The 21,289-nt window shown below is 47.8% G+C and overlaps 1 protein-coding gene across 3 annotated transcripts in view; it reads left to right on the plus strand.

Moving 5' to 3' along the window:
• LRRC7 (leucine rich repeat containing 7) overlaps positions 1-21,289 on the plus strand; it is a 103,848-nt gene that overhangs the window by 64,193 nt on the left and 18,366 nt on the right. For all 3 annotated transcript variants that reach the window (XM_038144327.1, XM_038144326.1, XM_038144328.1), the window contains exons 10-16: positions 388-460; positions 3,229-3,358; positions 4,757-4,872; positions 10,471-10,540; positions 12,728-12,827; positions 13,923-14,047; positions 16,598-16,798. In XM_038144327.1, coding sequence (XP_038000255.1) covers positions 388-460; positions 3,229-3,358; positions 4,757-4,872; positions 10,471-10,540; positions 12,728-12,827; positions 13,923-14,047; positions 16,598-16,798 — 815 coding nt within the window. The remainder of the gene's footprint in view (positions 1-387; positions 461-3,228; positions 3,359-4,756; positions 4,873-10,470; positions 10,541-12,727; positions 12,828-13,922; positions 14,048-16,597; positions 16,799-21,289) is intronic.

A 21,289-nucleotide genomic window follows, 5' to 3' on the forward strand; every position in this document is an offset into this window, starting at 1 on the left:
TTCCCTTTCCCTTTGAACACGGAACTGCAAAATTCCCTTTTCCCTTTCCCTTTGAACACGGAACTGCAAAATTCCTCAATTTTAAATCAATTTACTCCGATTCCAACATGGGTTGCTAATTAATGCTGCTAATTATTGACACTTTTACTCGGTGTCTGCTCCTCCTGTTTTCCATCTTGTTCTTCTACATCTCCCCATCAACCCCAGGATTTTTGTTCCGTGGTTTTCTGCCCAGATTGGTTTTCAGGGGGCATTTAGCAGGAATAAATCCATTTGGAATGAGACTCCCTAAAATCCAGAGCAGAGCCGTTCAGGGTTACAAACCATGGCTTATGGGATCCCAGGAGATCCCCGTGGGAGCTGTTTATCCATCATTTCTTCCTGCAGGATTGTTGAAGAGACTGACAACCCTGAAAGTGGATGACAACCAGCTCACCATCCTGCCCAATGCCATCGGAAAGTGAGTCCAGGCTTCATCCTTTTTAATTGAAATACCTTTTCCCTTCTGCTCGAGGAGCGTGGGCTTTCAAACGGAAAAGAAGACAAATATGCTTTGAATGGTGAAATCATTTCCGACCCCCAGGTTGTGACATTTAAATTTGGAGCACCACTTTTAGTCCTGGGGGTTTTTCGGTGCAAGGGGGAGGGAGGTAAAATATATCCAATTTTCCAAGAGGAAAACCAAAGGTTTTGGGTGTGAATCGATCTGGATGAGCGGAGAAGTGAAAGCAGAAGAATTTGGGGGAAATCCATCTGTTGCCATGGCAGCAGCCAGGGCTTGGAGCTCACAGGGATCTGGCCGTGGCCTCACAGGGATGGAGAGCTCCTAAAATATGACAGAAACCTCTGTGGGAAAGCCAGGAGGATTCCAGGGGCTGGGATCATGGGAAGCTCTCTGCTGTGGGGTCTCTCATGGCTCTGCCTCCTTCTGCTGGGGGGCTGCAGCTTGGTGGCTTCCAAAATCCTCCAGAATGACCCCACCCCACCCCCTGCCAGGGCAGGGACACCTGGCTGCTCCAAGCCCTGGCCCTGGCCTGTTTCAAGAAGAATTTAGCTTGTTGTGATTCCCTTTGGGAAAAATAATCCTTATTTGTGACCCATTCCAGCTGCAGCCACTGAAAGCCCAGGTTGGCTCATCCTTGGAGGGTTTTGGGTCTATGGGATTTTCATGGAGAGCATTAAAAGCTGGTGATGGGAATCACTGAAGGACAAATCTTTGCTCCCCAAATCTCTGTGCAGCAGCAAATTCTCATCCAAGTGAAAGCTCAGAGGGCTCCAAGATCTCCTGGATGCTGCAAAAAGATGGATTTAAATCCAGCCTCAGCAATTTCGGGAGTCAGGTTCTAAAACCTTTTCAACCTTTTTTTTGTTGATTGTTGAAGGGAAACGCCCTTTTTTAACCCAGTATCTCTTCAGTGTTTGCCACAGAGCTTTGTTTACATTTCCAAAGGCACAGCCACTGCTCCGAGGTGGAATTGCAGGGCAGCTGGGATCACCTGGGGTCTCTGCCTTGTGCTGGAGCCCCTGGCTGTGCTTGGCCAGGGAAGAATTCCCTCTCCTCCAACGGGGGCAGAGTGTCCCCCCTCACAGGAACTCGGCTCTCCGACTCATCCCTTCGGATGGATTCCTGCCAGGTCTCTTTCCCTGAAATTCCAGGGGTGGAACCCCAGCCAGAGGCTGTCCCTGTCACCCGGGGACGGGCAGTGGGGAGGAGGGAGCATTCCCTCTGGGATTGCTCCACGAGAGCACCCCGTGCTGGCTCCGTGCTCTGCTGGGCGCTTCCACCCTCATTCCTGGGATTTCTCCTCAAAGCACCGGCCCGTGGTGGCTCTCAGAGCACAGACTAGGCCCAGCTTAACCGAACATTCCACACTGAACCAGGGATTGCCCTCGATTCCCTGATGCAGCCAAAGGCTGGAGATGTTCCCTGTGGGATCTGGGGGGGTTGGAAGGGGCCAGGGGGAATTCGGGACCCCCAGCTGGGCCTGGGGCAGTGTTTGGGGCACGGGTCCAGTCTGTGCCAGAGCAGATTTGTATTCCCAGGTTTTTGCAGGGTCTGGAGTGGAAGAGCCAGGGGGAATGGGGCTGGAGAGCTGAGATCAGTGATTAGGAGGAGGACAGGGAGGGCACAGCTGAAGCTGCGGCTGCCCCATCCCTGGAAGTGTCCAAGGCTTCCCAGGGAAGCAATTACAGGGAAGTTCTGAGGATTCCCTGGGAGGAACAGCAATCTCTGCTTGAAGGCTGAAAGGTCTTTTCAATTAAGAAACTGAAATAAAGGTGATTAGATACAGAGTGAAGACCCAATCCTGCAGCTGAGACTCCTGTGAATCCTACAGAACGAGGTCTGAGGAAGGTGTGGTCAGAGCTAAACTTCTTAGCAGATCCTCCAAAATATTCGGGAAGTAAAACAGAGAATCCTCTGACAAGTCCCTAAGGCAGTGGACAGGGAGATGGGAAACTTTAGGAAGAAATAATTGGCTGCTATTTAACCTTGCTCTGATCAAAATCCTGGAGAGTAAGAGGTGGAACGTGAGGAGCAAAGGGGGCAGAGGAGCTGGGCGGTGCTCACAACTTTCACTTGAAGGATTTTAATTTACAGTCTTGTTTTAGGGGAAAATTAGGAAATATTTCTTCAGAATATTTTAAAGTATGTCTATAACCTGTATGTTTAATATGTATATTTGTATATCTCTCTCTGTAGTGTAGTACATCCATGTGTTCCCAGTGGAATACATTCCCAGTCCCCCTCAGGGGTGTCTGGTGACCCAGATCCCAGACCTTCACCCTTAACCCTGTCACTTGGGTTAACAAACATTCAATTCTTGGTTCCGTGACCTTGGTTGCCCTGATCTCTGTCTGAAATCCTTGGAATCCTGTTCTTCACTACCCTCAACATCCCAGAAAATCTGAATAGTGGCATGGGCAAACCAAGCGGCCTTAAAGTGGGTTCCAAAAATCCCGTTGTCATGGACTCCTGCCAGGGAAATCATGGAATGATTTGGGTTGGGATGGACCTCAAAGCCATCCAGTGCCACCAGGGACACCTTCCACTGTCACAGGCTGCTCCAGCCTGGCCTGGGGCACTTCCAGGGATCCAGCAGATCTCCCCTGGCTGTTCCCTCTCAGGGCTGGTGGAGCCTGGAGCTGGTGAAGCTCCCAGAGGTTTGGGGCTGTGGATTTGGTGACGCAGTCCCTGCAGGGCCACTAACGAGGGCTTTCCCATTCCAGCTTGTCCCTGCTGGAGGAATTTGACTGCAGCTGCAACGAGCTGGAGTCGCTGCCCTCCACCATCGGGTACCTGCACAACCTGCGCACCCTGGCCGTGGACGAGAACTTCCTCCCGGAGCTGCCCAGAGAAGTGAGAGCTGCTCCGTGCCCCCTTCCAGGCTGGGATGTCCCGTGGGAGCCAGCATCCCATCCCTGGGATGTCCCGTGGGAGGCAGCATCCCACCCCTAGGATGTCTCATGGGAACCAGTATCCCATCCCTGGGATGTCCTGTGGGAGCCAGGATCCCATGCCATCCCATCCCTGGGATGTCCCACAGGAACCAGCATCCTGTCCCTGGGATGTCCCGTGGGACCCAGCATCCCATTATCCCATCCCATTATCCCATCCCATCCCTGAGATGTCCCACGGAATCCAGCATCCCATCCCATTCCTGGGATGTCCCATGGGAGCCACCATCCCATCCCATCCCATGCCTGGGACATCCGCTGGGATCCAGCATCCTCTCTCTGGGATGTTCTTGGGATCCAGCATCGCATCCCATGCCTGGGATGTCCCCTGGGATCCAGCAACCCATCCCATCCCACTCCTGGGATGCCCCCTGGGATCCAGCCTCCCGTCCCATCCCATCCCATCCCATGCCTGGGACATCCCCTGGGATCCAGCATCCCATCCCGTCCCACCCCACTCCTGGGATGCCCCCTGGGATCCAGCCTCCCATCCCATCCCATCCCATCCCATCCCATCCCATCCCATCCCATCCCATCCCATCCCATCCCATCCCATCCCACCCCACTCCTGGGATGTCCCCTGGGATCCAGCCTCCCATCCCATCCCATCCCACCCCACTCCTGGGATGTCCCCTGGGATCTAGCATCTCATCCCATGTCTGGGACATCCCCTGGGATCCAGCATTCCATCTCGTCCCACCCCACTCCTGGGATGTCCCCTGGGATCCAGCATCCCATCCCATCCCGTCCCACCCCACTCCTGGGATGCCCCCTGGGATCCAGCCTCCCATCCCATCCCATCCCATCCCATCCCATCCCATCCCATCCCATCCCATCCCATCCCATCCCATCCCATCCCATCCCACCCCACTCCTGGGATGTCCCCTGGGATCCAGCCTCCCATCCCATCCCATCCCATCCCATCCCATCCCATCCCATCCCATCCCATCCCACCCCACTCCTGGGATGCCCCCTGGGATCCAGCCTCCCTCCCCTGTCCCCAGGCAGGTTGCAGCTGCTGCTGGAATTGTCTGGCTGTGCAGGATTGAACATTGCCGCAGTGCTCAGGGCTCACACTGAGCAGTGAATCCATGGAAAGTTGGGAATGTCCCTGTGAGGAACCCCAGGCACTCCCTGAGGTTCCTGCCAGCAGGACAACGTCGCTTTCTGGTTGAATTTTATGTTTCCTGCCTTTTGTGGCTTTCAGCAAAACCCAGTTTAGCCACCTCCCGACCTGAAAGGTGATAATAAACATTCCCCAGTTTGGGATCCCACCATCTGGGCTTTTCCATTCCCACAGATTGGGAGCTGTAAGAACGTGACTGTGATGTCCCTGCGCTCCAACAAACTGGAGTTTCTGCCTGATGAGATCGGCCAGATGCAGAAGCTGAGGGTGTTAAATCTGAGTGATAACAGGTACAGTTCACAGCACTTTTTTTTAGCCAATTTAAGAATTTTTTTTTAAATTTAAACTTTCCCTTTGAGGCTTTTATAAAGATACATTTCTCTAAAATATATTTTAAAATTTAAAAATATCTTTAGAATTCTAATTTAAAATTAGTATCGTTATCATTTAATTTATTTAAGCTATAAGGGAAAAAATCTTGGTTGTTTTTTCTTAATCTTTGTGGTTTGGTCTCAGCTCCTTTGACATCCAAAGGAAAACTTCAAGAAAACTGAATAAGGCCAAAATCTGGATCTTGGTGTGTTTTAATAGCTTCAAACCCATTTCTGTCTTTTATCTCCTGCTGTTTCCATGGGAAAAAAAAAGAAAAAAAAGAGGAAAAAAAAGAGAGAAAGATATTATCTATAGGTTTGTAATATTTAATGATAAAAAGCAGATACTCAGGGAACCAGGAAACAAAAATTAGTTATCATGCATCCACTGAAATCCAAGGAACATTTTTCATTTCCTCCAACAGAATTGGTTGGTTTTGGGTTTTTTTGTCAAACCCCAGATTCATTTGTCCTTATGCACAGAACTGTGCTTAGATGAGGAGCAAAAAGCTTCAGATGAGCTGCTCTTGATCCCTGTCCTGTGCTGCCACAGGCACATGGAGAACCTGAATTTCCTTGGGATTTATCCGTGTGGATGTGCCAGGAGTGTGGTGCTGTGCAGTGGCAGCACAGGTAGTGCAAGATGTGGGGGGTGAATTCCATTTCCTCTCCAGGACTTGCCATCCACACTCAGCAGAAATTAGGGAAGGATTTCCCAGCCCGGTTTCATTGCTGAGATTCAGGTTGAAAATAAAAATACAACTTGCATAAAGCCATGGAGAACCCCCTGGAGTACTGTTTGAAGTTCTTCCTTCAGTTCCATTCTGTCCTGCATTGCAATTCCGGGGCACAAATTCCATCCTGTCCCAAATCCAGGGGGATGTCCCCAGGGCTGGTCCCTCCTCTGCCCTGTGGGGACACAAAGGAAGGGACACGGGGCAGTGGGCAGTGCTGATCCCAGATTTCTTGGGAGTCAGGACTGCAGGGGGCTTTCCCTGGCACGTTAAACCACCCTGAGCAGGGTCACTGCCCCCTTTTCCAACCCAGAATCCTGCTGGGAGTTTGAGCTGGGGAAACGGGAAGCTGTTGGGATGTATTTGGGGTTTTTTCCCATTTTTTCCCCCAGTGATTTTCCTGCTGGTTCCAGGGCCACCACTGGGGTGCAGGGATGGGATGCTGAGGTGGGACAGGGGGAGGCAGCTCAGGGGCAGGGCCAGGCAGGGCTCCCCACCTTGCTGGGCTGCAGTAGAATTCCAGCTCCCTGCCCTTCTGGGAGAGGATTGGGATTTCCACTGGGGAGGAAGGGGATTATGGGACCAGCATCCCAGTGGTGTGCGGTGGGATGTGGTGTTCCTTGGGGTGGGACGTGGTGTTTGTTCCATGGGGTGGGACATGGTGTTTGTTCCATGGGGTGGGATGTGATATTCCATGGGGTGGGATGTGGTGTTTGTTCCATGGGGTGGGATGTGGTGTTCTTTGGGGTGGGATGTGATATCCCATGGGGTGGGATGTGGTGTTTGTTCCACTGGGTGGGATGTGGCAGCTGTGCCCTTCCTCAGAGGTGTCTGGTGACCCAGACCCCAGCCTTCAACCCTTGAACCTGACTGAATTGTGTTTAAACCTGCTGGAATCATCTCTGCTTTTCTGGAGTGGTTTGGGAAGTGAATCTTTCCAAACCTTTCCTCCTCCACTGCTCCCAGCTCCAGCTGAGTTTGAACATTGCCCTGCTGAGATGTTGGGATAATTCTTTGAATTACCCTAATGAAAACTAAAAAGTTATGACATTCTGCACCTAAGAGTTTGGATTAAGTCCAGACACCTTCTTAATGTTGAAATTTTAGTGATTTTTTTACTTTCTGTAGTCCCAGCTTCACTTTCATCACCATTCCAGCAATCCCTGTTGTTCCTTTGGACGGGCCCACGCGTTCACACCAAAGAGAGCTGGGGCTCCCCTTCCTGCTGGAACATTCCTGTGTTCCCACAGCAGTTCTGGCCCTCTGCCCTTCCCTGGATCTGGCAGAGGAGGGAGATCCCAGGAGCTCTTTCCCTGGAGCCCTTGGAAGAAGGGACACATTCTGCTCAGGGGGAATCCGTGTTTGAGCCTCTCTCTGGAGCTTTTTGGATCAGAGGCTGATGGGAATCCCAGACTCCATTCTGCTCCAGGGAATCAGTGTCTGAATCCCTCAGTGGTGAATTTTGGATCAGGGCTGATGGGAATCCCAGACTCCGTTCTGCTCAGGGGAATCAGTGTCTGAGTCCCTCTCTGGTGCGTTTTGGATCTCTGCTCTTTGCCACTACAGACCTTCACTCTGTTCCGTGTCTTCTCCTCATCCCTGGATGCTGGGACTTGCTGATCTTTGAATTTCAGGATTTCCTTCAAGCTCCCACGTTGGAATTCCGCTCAACCCGAGGCGATGCCTCCAGCTTTCCTTCCCCGTGCCACACCCTCTAAGCTGTGTCCAGACTTCTCATCTCCACACCTGGGAGTCCTCTCTCTCTTCCCAGCTCCAAACCTTTCCAAAGGGAAGGCAGGATTCTCTTGGCTCTGCCCAGCAGAGCCAGCAGGGGCTGGATCTGGATCCAGGAGGTGCCCGTGGTGAGGTGTTTGTGCAGGAGCAGCTCTGTGGAAGCTCTGGGAGCTCCAGCTCATCCTGAATTTCTCCCAGGGGTGGCTGCTCAGCCTCAGGCTCTTGTGGGAGTCCAGAAATCCCAAATTCCTTACCAGTAACCGGTGTCCCTGCCCATGGGTAGCCACAAACACCTTGTCTCCCATCTGCTTCTCCTCTCTCCTCAGAGTCCTTCCAGGTCTGAGCCCTGTGATTGAGAGGTAGAATTGTTAGAAAAGTCCCTTTGGGCTACACTTCCCACAGAGCCTCGGTTACTGGTAAGTGGCCTTTCTTTTAGTTCCAGATTGTTCTTAAAGAGCTGAGAGAGCCCCCACTTCCTACTCTTGAAAGGAGGGAGAGAAACCCCTCTTTCTGTTCCTAGAGGGGCTGAGAGAACCCCCATTTCTGTTCCTAGAGGGGCTGAGAGAAACTCCCCTTTCTATTCTTAAAGAACTGAGAAAATCCTCCCATTCTGTTCCTAAAGGGGCTGAGAGAAACTCCCCTTTCTGGTCCTAAAGAGGCTGAGAGAAACCCCCCTTTCTATTCTTAAAGGGCTGAGAGAAACCCCCCCTTTCTATTCTTAAAGAACTGAGAAAATCCTCCCATTCTGTTCCTAAAGGGGCTGAGAGAAACCCCCATTTCTATTCTTAAGGGGCTGAGAGGATCCCCCATTTCTGTTCCTAGAGAGGCTGAGAGAAACTCCCCTTTCTATTCTTAAAGAACTGAGAAAATCCTCCCTTTCTGTTCCTAGAGGGGCTGAGAGGATCCCCCATTTCTGTTCCTAAAGGGGCTGAGAGAAACTCCTCTTTCTGGTCCTAAGGAGGCTGAGAGAAACCCCCCTTTCTATTCTTAAAGAACTGAGAGAATCCCCCATTTCTGTTCCTAAAGGGGCTGAGAGAATCCCCCATTTCTGTTCCTAGAGGGGCTGAGAGAACCCCCTCTTTCTGTCCTAAAAGAGCTGAGATAATCTCCCCTTTCTATTCTTTAAAAGGGCTGAGAGAATCCCCCCTTCCTATTCCTAAAAGACCTAGAGAATTCCCCCTTCCTGTTCTTAAAGGGCTGAGAGAATTCCCCCTTCCTGTTCCTAAAAGAGCCAAGAGAATCCCCCTTTCTGTTCCTAAAAGGGCTGAGAGAACGCCCCCTTGCCGTTCCTAAAACAGCTGAGTGAATTCCCTGTTCCCATTCTGAAACAGCTGAGTGGATTCCCCATTCCCATTCTTAAAGAGCTGAGTGGATTCCCCTTTTCTGTCCTAAAAGAGCTGAGAGAATCCCCCCTTTCAGTCAGTGCTTCTGGGGTCGCTCCCACCGAAGTCAGAAGAGCTCCTCAGACCTCACCATCCATCCCCACAGATCCCATTCCCTGTGTCCTTCCCTCCTCCTGGGCAGGAATTAGGATTTAGTCAGGGTGTTTGCGTGTGTGTTGCTACACATGAAGAATTCTTCCTGCACTGCACAATTTAAAAGCAAAATTAAAAAAAAAAAGTGTTAGAAAAAGAGGCTGGGGCTCGGCTTGGCTGGAAATGTTCAAAGCCCAGCAATGATTTTGGGTGCTCCCCGTCTTTGAGCTCGAATTTGAGGTTTTTTTCTTTCAAAAACCTTAAAATCAGGCCTTGTTTGACGTTTAAAAGTTGTACCCAGGGGTCTTGGCAAAGCAAATGAAAAATGCAGAGTTCCGTTGGTTGGTTGGGAACGGAACTGGAAAATCAGCATGGAAAGGTCTCGTCCCACGTGGTTCCAAGGGCTGTGGCCAGTTCTTCTCCCTCTGATTCCCAACTCTCCACCCGAGTTCCCTGGAGCATCCCAGAGACACCTTTCAGTCCAGTCCTGGCTTTTGTGTTCCATTCTGAGGTGCCCAGAAACACGGGAATCACTTCTTTGGGATGCAGGGTCAGAGTACAAAAGGGCTTTCCCTCCTGATTGTTCCCAAATCTCATTTAGGATTTGGGTTTTCCAACACTTCTTCAACTCCCAAAAGCTGGGAGAGCCTCAGTCCACGGCTGGGCCAGGCCATGTGCTGGGAAAGAGCAGGGTTAGGTGGGAAACGGGGAAGGAATTCTTGGATGTGGGGGTGGGGAGGCCCTGGAATGGAATTCCCGGATTTGCCGTGGCTGCTCCGTCCCTGGGAGTGTCCAAGGCCAGGCTGGAGCAGCCTGGGATGGTGGAAGGTGTCCCTGCCCATGGAACAGTGGGGTGGGATGGGATGGGATTTGAGGTCTCTCCCAACCGAAACCCCCCTGGATTCCATGATTCTATAAAAACAGCCTGTTCAGTAGGAGTTATGGCAAAAACTTCAATGAAGATTCCACAAATATCCCATTCCCACTCCCAGATCCCTGTTAGGAAATTGTGTTTAAATGTCTCGTTAAAATGCTGATTTTTTTTTTTCCCTGCTCCATTTAATTTTCTCATTTAGGTTCACCATGAATATTTACATTCTCTTAATCTTTGGTCTGACGTTCCGACAAAAATGAATTTTCCATCATCTTGGAATATTTCTGTTCCAAACCTCCGGTGTCCAATAAAGGGAGCTCTGTGAGTGACTCTGGGGCTCCTCTAAAGCTCCCTGGGACCAAGATTTTTTCTTTTTTCTGTCTTGTATGTGTAATTTTATTACACTGTAACCAAAGGAAGATATCAGTCTCTCCTCGGTACCAAAGGATGTGGTGCCAGCAGTTCTACTTTCCAAATAGAACTCTCAATGTGGACTATTAATCAGATTAATAATAATAATAAAGAATAATAGGAATAACAGTAACAGCAATATTGATGAAATATTGCATTTTAGTAACATTGATTTTGAAAGCAGTGAAATTTTAGCTATTTCAGTGTGATAAACAGGCTGCATACAAATCTTTAAATAAATGATTTTGGAAACGAAGGATTCACCTTGTCCCAATATTCTCCTTTACAGGCTGAAGAATTTGCCCTTCACTTTCACCAAACTGAAAGAACTGGCAGCCTTGTGGCTTTCTGACAACCAGGTAATGCCTTTCAATATTCCCATTTTCCTTAGGAAAGGGGCTGTCAATGAACCCTGTCATTCAATACAACATTTAGAAGAATTTTGGAAAGGTTTGCTCCCAGCCCAGCTGTAGATTTCCATATCCAGCCATAAATCCTGCTGGGTGTCATTTTTTACCATGGAAAAATCACTTTTGCAGGATTTATTTCACCAGCATCAGCTTCTGCCTCCTTACCAAAGTAGTAAATAAAGGGCAAAAGTAGCACGGGAGTATTTTTGAAGTAGAAATTCAAGATGTTCCCTCCCAAACTCGTTATTATCCTGTTCCCACCCTTTGCTCCATCTGCTCCTCCACCCTTGGCTTCCTCTTGCCTTTTCCCACCCATTCTCCCATCCCTGCACATTTTAAACTCCACTGCAGCCAGGGAGAGTTCAAACAAGTCAAAGCTGCACGGGGAGTCTGGGTCTTGCTTTGGAGAACACTCATTTCTGTGCCTTTGAAATCCGAGGGGGCCCTTCTTTGTTCCAGGACCCCGGTTTATAGCGGATATTCTTTGGGATTCTATTTTAAACCGAATTATGCAACAGGAACCCTGAGAAATGCAACGGTTCCAGCAGCAGCTGAGCCCTAAAATAAGTCTGAAATGTACGTTTAGTTTTAGAGCTGAGCCAAAAATGTGAAAGCTGAAAGGGGTAATAGAAAATTATGATGAAATTTTAATGTGTTAAGTGAGGATTCTTGGGGCTTTTGCATTTAAAAATTTGCATTTTAAAAAATGACATTGCCTGGCTGTGCAGCCCAGGCACAGAACACCCCCACCCCTTGAAATATACAACATTTTCCAGCATTTTGACTTTCCCATGGCACAGCAAGGATTGATTTCCACTCCCTGGGCTGTGACAGTCACTCCTGGACCAGAGTGACTTTGGGTAGAGCAAAGCCATGATCGAACAACCCCAGCTGCAGTGAAACCCAGCAGGAATTCCCAGGGAATGCTCCTTGGGAGTTCTGCTGTGCCCTGCACCAGGTTTACTCCCAGGTGAACTGCCTGCCACCAGGAACTTACTCCTCACCATTAATTAACTCCTCGTTAGGCCTGGCTTAAAACGCATCCCAAGGGGTGTTGGAGTGTGCAGTGCCAGCTCTGCTCCCTGATCCTCTTCCCTTGGGGCAGCAGGCAGGGTTCCCCAGGCCCCGTTCTGCTGGGAATGCCAGGAGCTGCGGGGAAGGCACGGGAGGCTCTGCTCTCCTCCAGCCCACGGGGAGTTTGTGCTCCTGCAGAGCTGCAGCCAGCCTGGTGCTCCTTGGGCAGGGGAGCTGGAGCTGCCCAGCTCCAGGAGTTCATGGATGTGTTCCCATCCTGTTGGGGTGGTGGTGGTGGTTATTATTATTATTATTATTATTATTATTATTATTATTATTATTATTGTTGTTGTTGTTGTTGTTGTTGTTGTTGTTGTTGTTGTTGTTGTTGTTGTTGTTGTTGTTGTTTGTGGTGGTGTTTGGGGTCCCAGGCCAAGAAAAGTGTTTCAGAAGGCTGATTTATTATTATATTATATTATAATATCATTATTATATTACATTATATTACATTATATTACATTATATTACATTATATTATATTATATTATATTATATTATATTATATTATATTACATTATATTACATTACATTACATTATATTACATTATATTACATTATATTATATTATATTATATTATATTATATTATATTATATTATATTATATTAAAAATGCTATACTAAAATTATACTAAACAAAATAGAAGAACGAATAATAAAGAATAAGAAGAATAAGAAGAGTGAATAATAATAATAATAATAATAATAATAATAATAATAATAATAATAATAATAATAATAATGAATAATAAAAACCCGTGACAGACCAGAGAGTCTGACACAGCTGGACTGGGATTGGCCATTAAGTAAAAACAATTCACATGGGACCAATCAAAGATGCACCTGCCACATTCCAAAGCAGCAGATAGTTCTTGTTTACATTTCTTATCTGAGGCTTCTCCGCTTCGCAGGAGAAAAATCTTGGCGGAGGGATTTTTCATAAAATACCACGGTGGCAGTTGTTATTGTTATAGTTATTATTATTGTTATTATTATTATATTATATTATATTTTAAATTCATTTTTATTGTTTTTCTCACGCCGTGCGCTCCCGCTGCCCGCAGTCCAAGGCTCTGATCCCGCTGCAGACCGAGGCGCACCCCGAGACCAAGCAGCGCGTGCTCACCAACTACATGTTCCCCCAGCAGCCGCGCAGCGACGAAGGTACAGCCAGCAGCTCCCGCCCCAGGGGGACAGCAGGGCTCAGCCCTGCGCCGCTGGCACCCCAGGGCCACCGGCACATCCCCGGGCTGGCCCGCGGGGATGAACCCCGGGATTCCCCGGCTGCCAGGCTGACATTTCTGACTTGCAGTTTCACATTCACACTTTCAGACTGATATTTTCTGATTCACACTTAGAGATTGACATTTTCTGGTTCACAATTTCAGATTTACACTTTCAGACTGACATTTCTGGTTCACAATTTCAGATTCACACTTTCAGACTGATATTTTCTGATTCACACTTTCAGACTGACATTTTCTGGTTCACAATTTCAGATTTACACTTTCAGACTGACATTTTGTGATTTGCAATTTCAGATTCACACTTTCAGACTGATATTTTCTGATTTACACTTAGAGACTGACATTTTCTGGTTCACAATTTCAGATTTACACTTTCAGACTGATATTTTCTGATTTACACTTTCAGACTGACATTTTCTGGTTCACAATTTCAGATTTACACTTTCAGACTGATATTTTCTGACTTACAATTTCAGACTGACATTTTCCGGTTCACATTTTCAGACTGATATTTTCTGATCCACAATTTCAGACTGACATTTTCACACTGAAATTCTCTGATTTACACTTTCAGATTTACACTTTCAGACTGATATTTCCTGACTTACAATTTCAGGCTGACATTTCCCGAACCCCTTTTATTTTCAGAGAGGTTTGCAGGAGCAGTCTGAGCCCAGCCCTGGGCGTGCACACCCCAGGAATTGCTGGCTCCAGGCAGGAGCTGGGAATGTCCAGCTCCATGGGGTGGGGGCTCGGGGCTCCCAAACTTGTCTTGATCTTCCAAGCCACTTGGATCGAGGCTTTGCTCCACTAAATTCCCATTTTCACACTGCCCCTCTGCTCCAGGGCTGCCCCGAGCCCTGGTGCTGCTTCCCACCACTCTCATCCCACTTTTATTCACAACCCTGGAGTGGTTTCTCAGCTCCCCCTCGAGTGTCCAAGCAACCACCCGGGTGACCAAGCAGGAAAATCCCTTTGGCTCATTCCCACCTCCCCTTGCAATTCCCTGCAGATTTCCAGTCAGACAGCGACAGTTTTAACCCCACTCTCTGGGAGGAGCAGAGGCAGCAGAGGATGACTGTGGCCTTTGAGTTCGAGGACAAGAAGGAAGAGGAGGAGAATCCGGGGAAAGTCAAGGTGAGTCCTGCTGGATTTATTCTGGGATTCACTTGTTGTGGCCAGGGTTCAATATGCAGGTCCTGAATCGAGCTGGGTGTGTGGTTGAATGTCAGATTCCTGCTCTGTCCCAAAGGGAATTGAGACAGAATTGCTGTCCAGCTTGATTTACAGATTATTTATTTTTATAAAATATATATATTATATATATATGTTTTATACTATATGTATATATTTACAGAATTACTGTCAACCACTGCTTTTCCAGGAATATTTGCATCCCACAAATAACAAAATCCCATGTTCCTCTCAAAGCAGAAGTCAACGAGGGCTTTGCAGCCTCGTGGAACGTGCAGTGGAGAGGGCATCACCTCTGAAAAATGAAGTTCAAAGCATGAATTTCCTCCCCCAGTTTTGAGAAATTAATGTCACTGCAGAGTTCTCCATCAATCCCTCAATCAGCTGCATTGTCAGGAGGATATTTTCACACCTGTCAGTCTTTACATGGAATGGAAATCTCTCTTTCTTGAATAATATCAGGGAATTATCCCACACTTCAACCCTGCAGGTTTCTAACTGTGCTAGAACACCCAGGGTAAAATGTAGGGTCAGAGATAAAATCATCTGAGGAGATTTAAATCAGATTTTACTTCTCAAATTAACAGCTCTCTCGTCAATAGCATTTTAACACCCCATTGAAAACTTGGTGGGAAATCTTAATTTTTCTTTCCAATGTTTTTCCCAGTTGGGAATTTCTCTCCAGCTCCTGTGCCCAGAGCTAATGGACTCTTCTGCTTTAGTGAAACAGAAAATGAAGCCAAAAGCAGCCTTCACCTCACAATAAATAGATTAAAGTGGAATTTTACCCTGGATGAATTGCAGGTTTATGGGTCACGCATGGAAAACAGCATCTGGGAAAGTTTTCTGTTGTTCCACAACTTTTATCAGAGTTTCCCCTGGGGGTGACATGGCTGGAGGTTTCAACATGAACATTTTTTTGCAGTTCCACCAGAGCTTTAAGGGATAAATTTAAATAAAGATAAATTCTCAACAGGCAGTAACCACCAACACTGCAGCATTTCATAACAGCAGAAGAAGTTTTTCACTTCTCATCTCTCATCAAAATGAACTTTCCGCCAGACAGATTAAATAGATTAAAATAGATAAAATAGTTAAAATAGATTTAATAATTGTGGTTGTTCAGTACCTTTTTTCAATCAAGGATTTTGAACTCTGAAAATTCTCTCCTCGGGGTCAGGCTGCTTTTGATGTAGCCCTGGAAAGGGATTGGCAGGGAATACAGATTTCCTCTGGGATGGGGAATGTGGATCCGTGAGGGAAAGGTCTGCATCCCACTGCTGTCCCCCACCACAGCTGCAGGAGTCCGGCTGTTTGATATTGACACTCCCAGGGAGGTGAAACTCCTGCTGAAATCCCACTTTGGGGTTGTCTGTGTCGTCCCAGCCTCCAGTCCCTTCTCCCTGCTGGAGTTCCTGGGGATTTGCTCTGTGCCTTGCCCTCGGGCCATGGTCTGAGCTCTGGGAGACACCAAGGGCCTCATTAGGCCCCCCCTGAACACGATTTCATTCAGCCAGAATTGAAGCAGAGCTTTTAGTGCTGCTTTCCAGACTTGATCTGTCCTTTTTCTGTTGGAATTCTTTATTAAAAGTGACATCCCACTCACAGATTTTAACATTTTCTGTTCCACCCCGTGACATTTGTTCTCTCCTGGTTCGGATCTGGATGCCAGCGCTTGACACAGATTTATTTACCAAATCAATCATGTTTTTGCCTCTGAAATATTCCTATGAACAGACCATTTCCAGCTAGACCCAAAACTGTGCTTTTCCTGCTTGTTGGGAATTTAAATCCAGCAGCTCTGGCAGGGAGCTGTTCAAACCAGCTCGCCTACACCACCAGGAAAAAGCTGCTGTGTGCTCAATCCCAGATCCTTTATCACCAGCAGGAATTTGAAGTTTCCCAGCCTCGTCATCCTGAGACACTCTGTGAAAGTTGGGAAGTTCAGACTGGTGGGGTTTTCCAGGAAATCTGTCTGTCTGTCAGTTAGAGCTCTAACAGCTCTGGGTCTGTGCTCCTGTGCCAGAAAGGAGCCACAGACACCCGGCTGTGTGTGAGCATCATCCATCTCCAGGAGCCAGTGGCTCCCAGGGGATCAGGTCTGCTCTCAGCTGCCATCCATAATTCACATTAATTGAGTACACGGAGCGTGGCTGAATTAATTCTGCATTTCCAGCAGGGTTGTTTGGGAAGGCGTGATGGGATGTGTCAGCAAGTGCACAGCTACCAACACCCTCCCAGGGGGGGAGATGGGCTTGCAGGGAACCACTCCTACCCCTTATTTTATGGCACTGGGATTGCTTTTGATGCTGACAAAGAGGGAAGGAGCAAATTTCAGTCCTGAGCTCCTCAAACTCCCCAAAGAGATCAACCAAACCTCGAGGAAAGCGCCCTCGGCCCAGAACTGCAACCAGGCCTTCCTCTGCGCTCTGTTTCCACCCTGTACCCCTGCTGCCACTGCTAACTCTACCTCCTCACCTCCCTGCTGCTCAGGTTGAGATCAACCTCAAGCGTTACCCCACGCCCTACCCCGAGGACCTGAAGAACATGGTGAAGTCTGTGCAGAACCTGGTGAGCAAACCCAGCCTGGGAGTGCGGCCCGAGAACACGGCCCCGGCCGCCAGCACCGACCCCACGGGCAAGGACAAGTACGAGCACAAGTGGCCCCTGACCCCCAAGGAGATCTCTGTGGAGGTAATGTCCAGGGCCCTTGCTCCTCTCCAGAATTCCGGACTCTTTTTTTAGGGTTTTGGAGCCCCAAAGGATGTTTTGATCTGCTGGGAGCCCCAGACCCGAGAGTTCCTTGCTCCTCCTGTAAAGTTTCGTGTTGAGCTGCTGGGTTGCATTCAGGTTTAGACTGAGCTGCTGAGTTTCGTCCAGTTTTAGACTGAGTCGCTGTTTTTTCCCAATGCTGCTGAATTTTTGGGTTGAAATCTCCCCGGATGAGAATTTTGCTGTGGATTTCTCCCAGCACGCTGTTCGGTTTCAAGGATGTGAGGTGGGCATGGGACGCGATGTGCACCATTTCCATCCCATCCCATTCGATCTGTTAGAGACCCCTTGGGCCTGTCTGGCCCTGTGTGCCAGGAGGTTCTGCCCTTGGGAATTCTGCCCAGAGTTAATGAAGAAGTTAATTCTGCCAATTAACCCTGCCCAGAGTTAATGAAGGCAGCAGGAGAGCTCCTTCCAGTGCAGGGAGCAGCCCTGGATGCTGTGAGCTGCAGAATCCAGGTCTTCCTGGAGTGTTTGCCAAGCACAGGGACAAATTCTACCCCGGGATTAACCCCCAAAAGGTGAATTCCTAAATCCTGCAGTCCTGCTGGAGCTTGGTTCTCTTACCCCACCAAAGGAGGGGAATCCCTTCCCACGGGAGCTGAAAAGCTTGGAGAGGCCTGCAGGAATGCCAGCATTCCTGAAAGTCTTTGCAAAGCTTTAGCGCTGAAAAGAAATAAATGAGGAAAAACATTTTCCTTCTTTTTCACTCCTTTGTTATCTGGACCTTGTGATAAACTCCTTGTCCTTGAACTATCCCTGTCTGTGGCCAGCCCTGGGGGCAGGAATTGTTCTCCCTCAGATTTCCATGTTGTTGGCACAAATATTACACATTCAGCTGTAGCTGCACTCTCAGTGCTGTGTTTTATTTGCAGTCAAACGTTTTCATTCCTTAAAAAAATAACCCCTCAAAGTTTTCTCTTCAAGTTGGCCTCGGAAGACTTCAACTCTGGGCACGATTTCAATTAGGACTAAAATATTGAAGATAAATATTTAATTTCAACTAAAATAGCTAAGTTGAATCACTCATGTTTCCATCTAAATCTGAAATCTTCAATTCCACCATTATTCCTTTTTACTCATTAAATTCTCGCTGTGTAAATCTGGTCCTTGAACCAGCTGGTGACTCAGACCACGAGTCTTGACATTCTGCTCTTGTTGCTGAATATTTAGAATTTATTTTGTATTATCTATCATTTGAACTTGAGTATTCTCAACAGCTTTCTGTGGGTTTTCACTATCCCTACGTGCTTCCACCTGGAATTTGATCCATGTGGCCTGGCAGAGGTTTTAGGTGTTTGGTCTCGTGGCTGTGGCTGGTGACGTGGCCTCCAGAAATCAGTGCTTTGTTAATATTTGTAAAAATAATGTCAAATTGTTGAGTGAGAACACAGACATCCCAGTGAGCTGAGCCCCAGCGGGGTCCTGGGAGCAGGCAGAGCCAGGGAATGCATCCCCAGGGAGGAGGAAATGGCAGTGACACCACAAACACGGGGTGCTGCTGGGGAGACATCCCTGGGGGGGTGTGGGGTCTCACAGAACTCTGCAGAAAGAGCTCAGCTGCTGCAGCCAGAGCCCGGGGTGACTCCTGAAGTGCCACTAAATAATCAGAGTGCAGCTCCCTCCCTGCAGAGCTGGGAGCTCCCCCTGTCCCCACGTGCCAGCAGAGATGAGATCCCAGCTCCTGAGTTGTAATTGGGAGCTTTTCCAGATTTTAATTTCCCTGGGATGAAGTCAAGAGTGGTGCCACAACTATTCCAGCAGCTGAAGGAAAGGAAAGGGATGATCTTGTCCTTCCCAGACACTATTAGGGTTTTTTAGCTCTAATCAGGGTGGTGCAGATACTTTTCCCTCGCCTTGGCTTCCTGCACCAGGATAAAACACACGGGAAGTGTGGGCAGAGTGTGAATGGATTTGTGAACAATACTGGCCTGATTTCAGTTGTAACCCATTAAATAAAACATAATTAAGCTCAATTTGCTTTGCAGATAATTAGCAGACAAACTCAAGCCTCCAGTTAAAGTGCACTTTGAAATTGCAGGTGTGTTGTGATGTAGCTAAAGGCTGAAGGCAGTTTCTGATCCCAGGTAATTGAATTTCAGGTGCTCTGCTCACTTTTCATGCTCAGATAAGCTGGTTTCTGATCTCTTTTGCCTTTTCCTGCAATTAATTTGCATGTGTCTCTTCAGAAACTGTTTCTAAGTAATGAAAGGGAGCATCTGGAGTGAGGAGCTGCATGTCAAACCCACTGTACATCCTTCACCTCCATTCACAATAAGCAAACAATGTCTTGATTAATCATCAATTAAAACAAACCTCTTCATCATTCTAATTCTTTCTGGAAGATGTGAGTTTCGGCCAAAAAGGAGTCTGGGATTATTCAGGAAGCTGTGCTGCCTTTCCATGAGAAACAATGAGGAATATCAACATCAGCAAGCCGAGTCTTTGTAGTTCCTGTTCTTGATGGGTTTGCATTGAGAATATCCCACACTTCCTCTGCCTCATCCCTTCCCAGAGCCCTGGGCTGCTCCAGGCAGGTTCCAGGAGTCTGGTCATTCCAAACATTCTGTCCCTCTGGATTATAATTTAATTTAATGTTTATAATATAATTTAATGTTCTTGTGTCCTCAGCCTGAATATTTGGTGGTATTTCTCTTGCCAGTTGTTTTAATGGTTTGTACCAGGTGTTTTCTCCTCACCACAGTTCTTTGCCTTCTTCCTGCATCCTTTCTCAGTTAATCCTGAGGAGTAAATCCTGAGAAATAATCTCCAGGCACCTACTCAACAGAATTGCATTTATCTCTTCCCTTTCTCCTTGCAATCTTCTTCCTATTAGTGACCTTTTAGTTCTTCAGCTTGTAAGAAAAAGGTCCTCTGAAAGAGTGAGGAATTAAATGGAATACGATTTGGAGTTTTTACAGCATATTTCACATATTCATGGCAGATTCACAAATGCCAGAGTGGTTCTTTCAAAAGTGCGTTGTTTTTTGTTGGATAGCTGGGCTGGGGGATGAAAAGAAAAGGAAAATCCTATAAAATAAGGAACTTCATGCAGCTGAAGTTCACCATCTTGTCAAAAATAGAACTGCTGGGTCTTCCTCCCTTCCAGCAGGGGGGGGCAATTTAAGCTTAAAACTCCTGGAAGTTTCATGGCACAATATTGGGATTCCAGGTCCAAGCTAAAGAAACCAAAGAACCCCCCAAGAGCCCCCAGCCTGACCCTGAGCTCGGCCCGAAATCACCTCCGGAGGCCCCGGGCAGGGAGGACAGAGCCCAAGGCTCAGAGGTACAGGCACACCTGGGCTGCTCAGGGGGAGACCTTCACCCTCTGCACTGCTCTGCACCCACACTGCCCCAGCACTCGGTCCCACTGCACTGGCAAAGGGCACTGGGCTCATGGAGCCAGCTCTCACCCTGAACTTCTATCAACAAAAATTCCAGCGTAGCAGAGAGGAAGCAGGTGTTGTTTGGTGCGGCTTGTCGCTGTAATTCTGTGCCCTATGGGTCAGTAAATCTTCTGCAGTCTATTTTAATTGAGAAAATGCTACAGCTAAACGTAAAATAAAGCTAAAAATAATCTTAAAATTTTACATGAGAGTTTCAAAGTTTTTTTGGTGAATGCAGGAAATTCTTTTATGCAGAAATCATGTGGGATTCCTTGTGTTTGAGTCCACAGGGAACCGAGCAGGATCCTGCAGACAAAGACAGCAAATGGATTGATGGCTGTGGCAAGGGATCCCTCAGTCCCACCACTGGGCACCTGGGGAGCACCAGGGGAATCCTCTGCATGGGGAAGGGAGGGCTGGGTCACTCCATGTGGGAATCACCATGGAACTGCCTTAAATATTAGCCCTGAGGGCGTTGATTAAACTGAGGATGGCTCTTTCTGGCAAGGTCCTGCCTCCAGTAGAACATCAGATACAGAGGGTTTGAAATAGCTCTGGTGCAACCAGAATTAAATTCTCCAAGGATAAATCACGTGGCAAATGCTTCTACAAATCTCTGTCACTGCAAAAGGTATCTAATGGCAGTAAACCCCTGAAAGTTTCCTCCTTGTAAGTGAAAACAAGGAAATTTTTTTAACCTTGTAGCATTAAACATTCTAGCTATGCAGATTTGGTTTGGGCACTCCAGTTTAAATTGTTTCTCTAATTATTACATCTCTCCCTTTGGCCTTCCCCCTCCAAACTCACTGGAGAACCTTTACAGCCCATCAGGGGTACAGAGACCCTCCTGTGTCACCCATCCCTTGTCTCCCCAGGACACCCACCCTCCTCATCTCTGAGCTTTCTGCAGGGATGAGAAAAGCCCCAAAATTCCCACTGGCGCCTTCACTTCCTCCTAGCCACCCTAGGGGCCTAACTGTCCTAATTTGAAATTTCTCTTTCCAAGAATGAGTCCCACTTTCCTCCC

Source organism: Motacilla alba, chromosome 8 (assembly GCF_015832195.1).
Source record: "Motacilla alba alba isolate MOTALB_02 chromosome 8, Motacilla_alba_V1.0_pri, whole genome shotgun sequence".
Classification (NCBI taxonomy): Eukaryota; Metazoa; Chordata; class Aves; order Passeriformes; family Motacillidae; genus Motacilla; species Motacilla alba.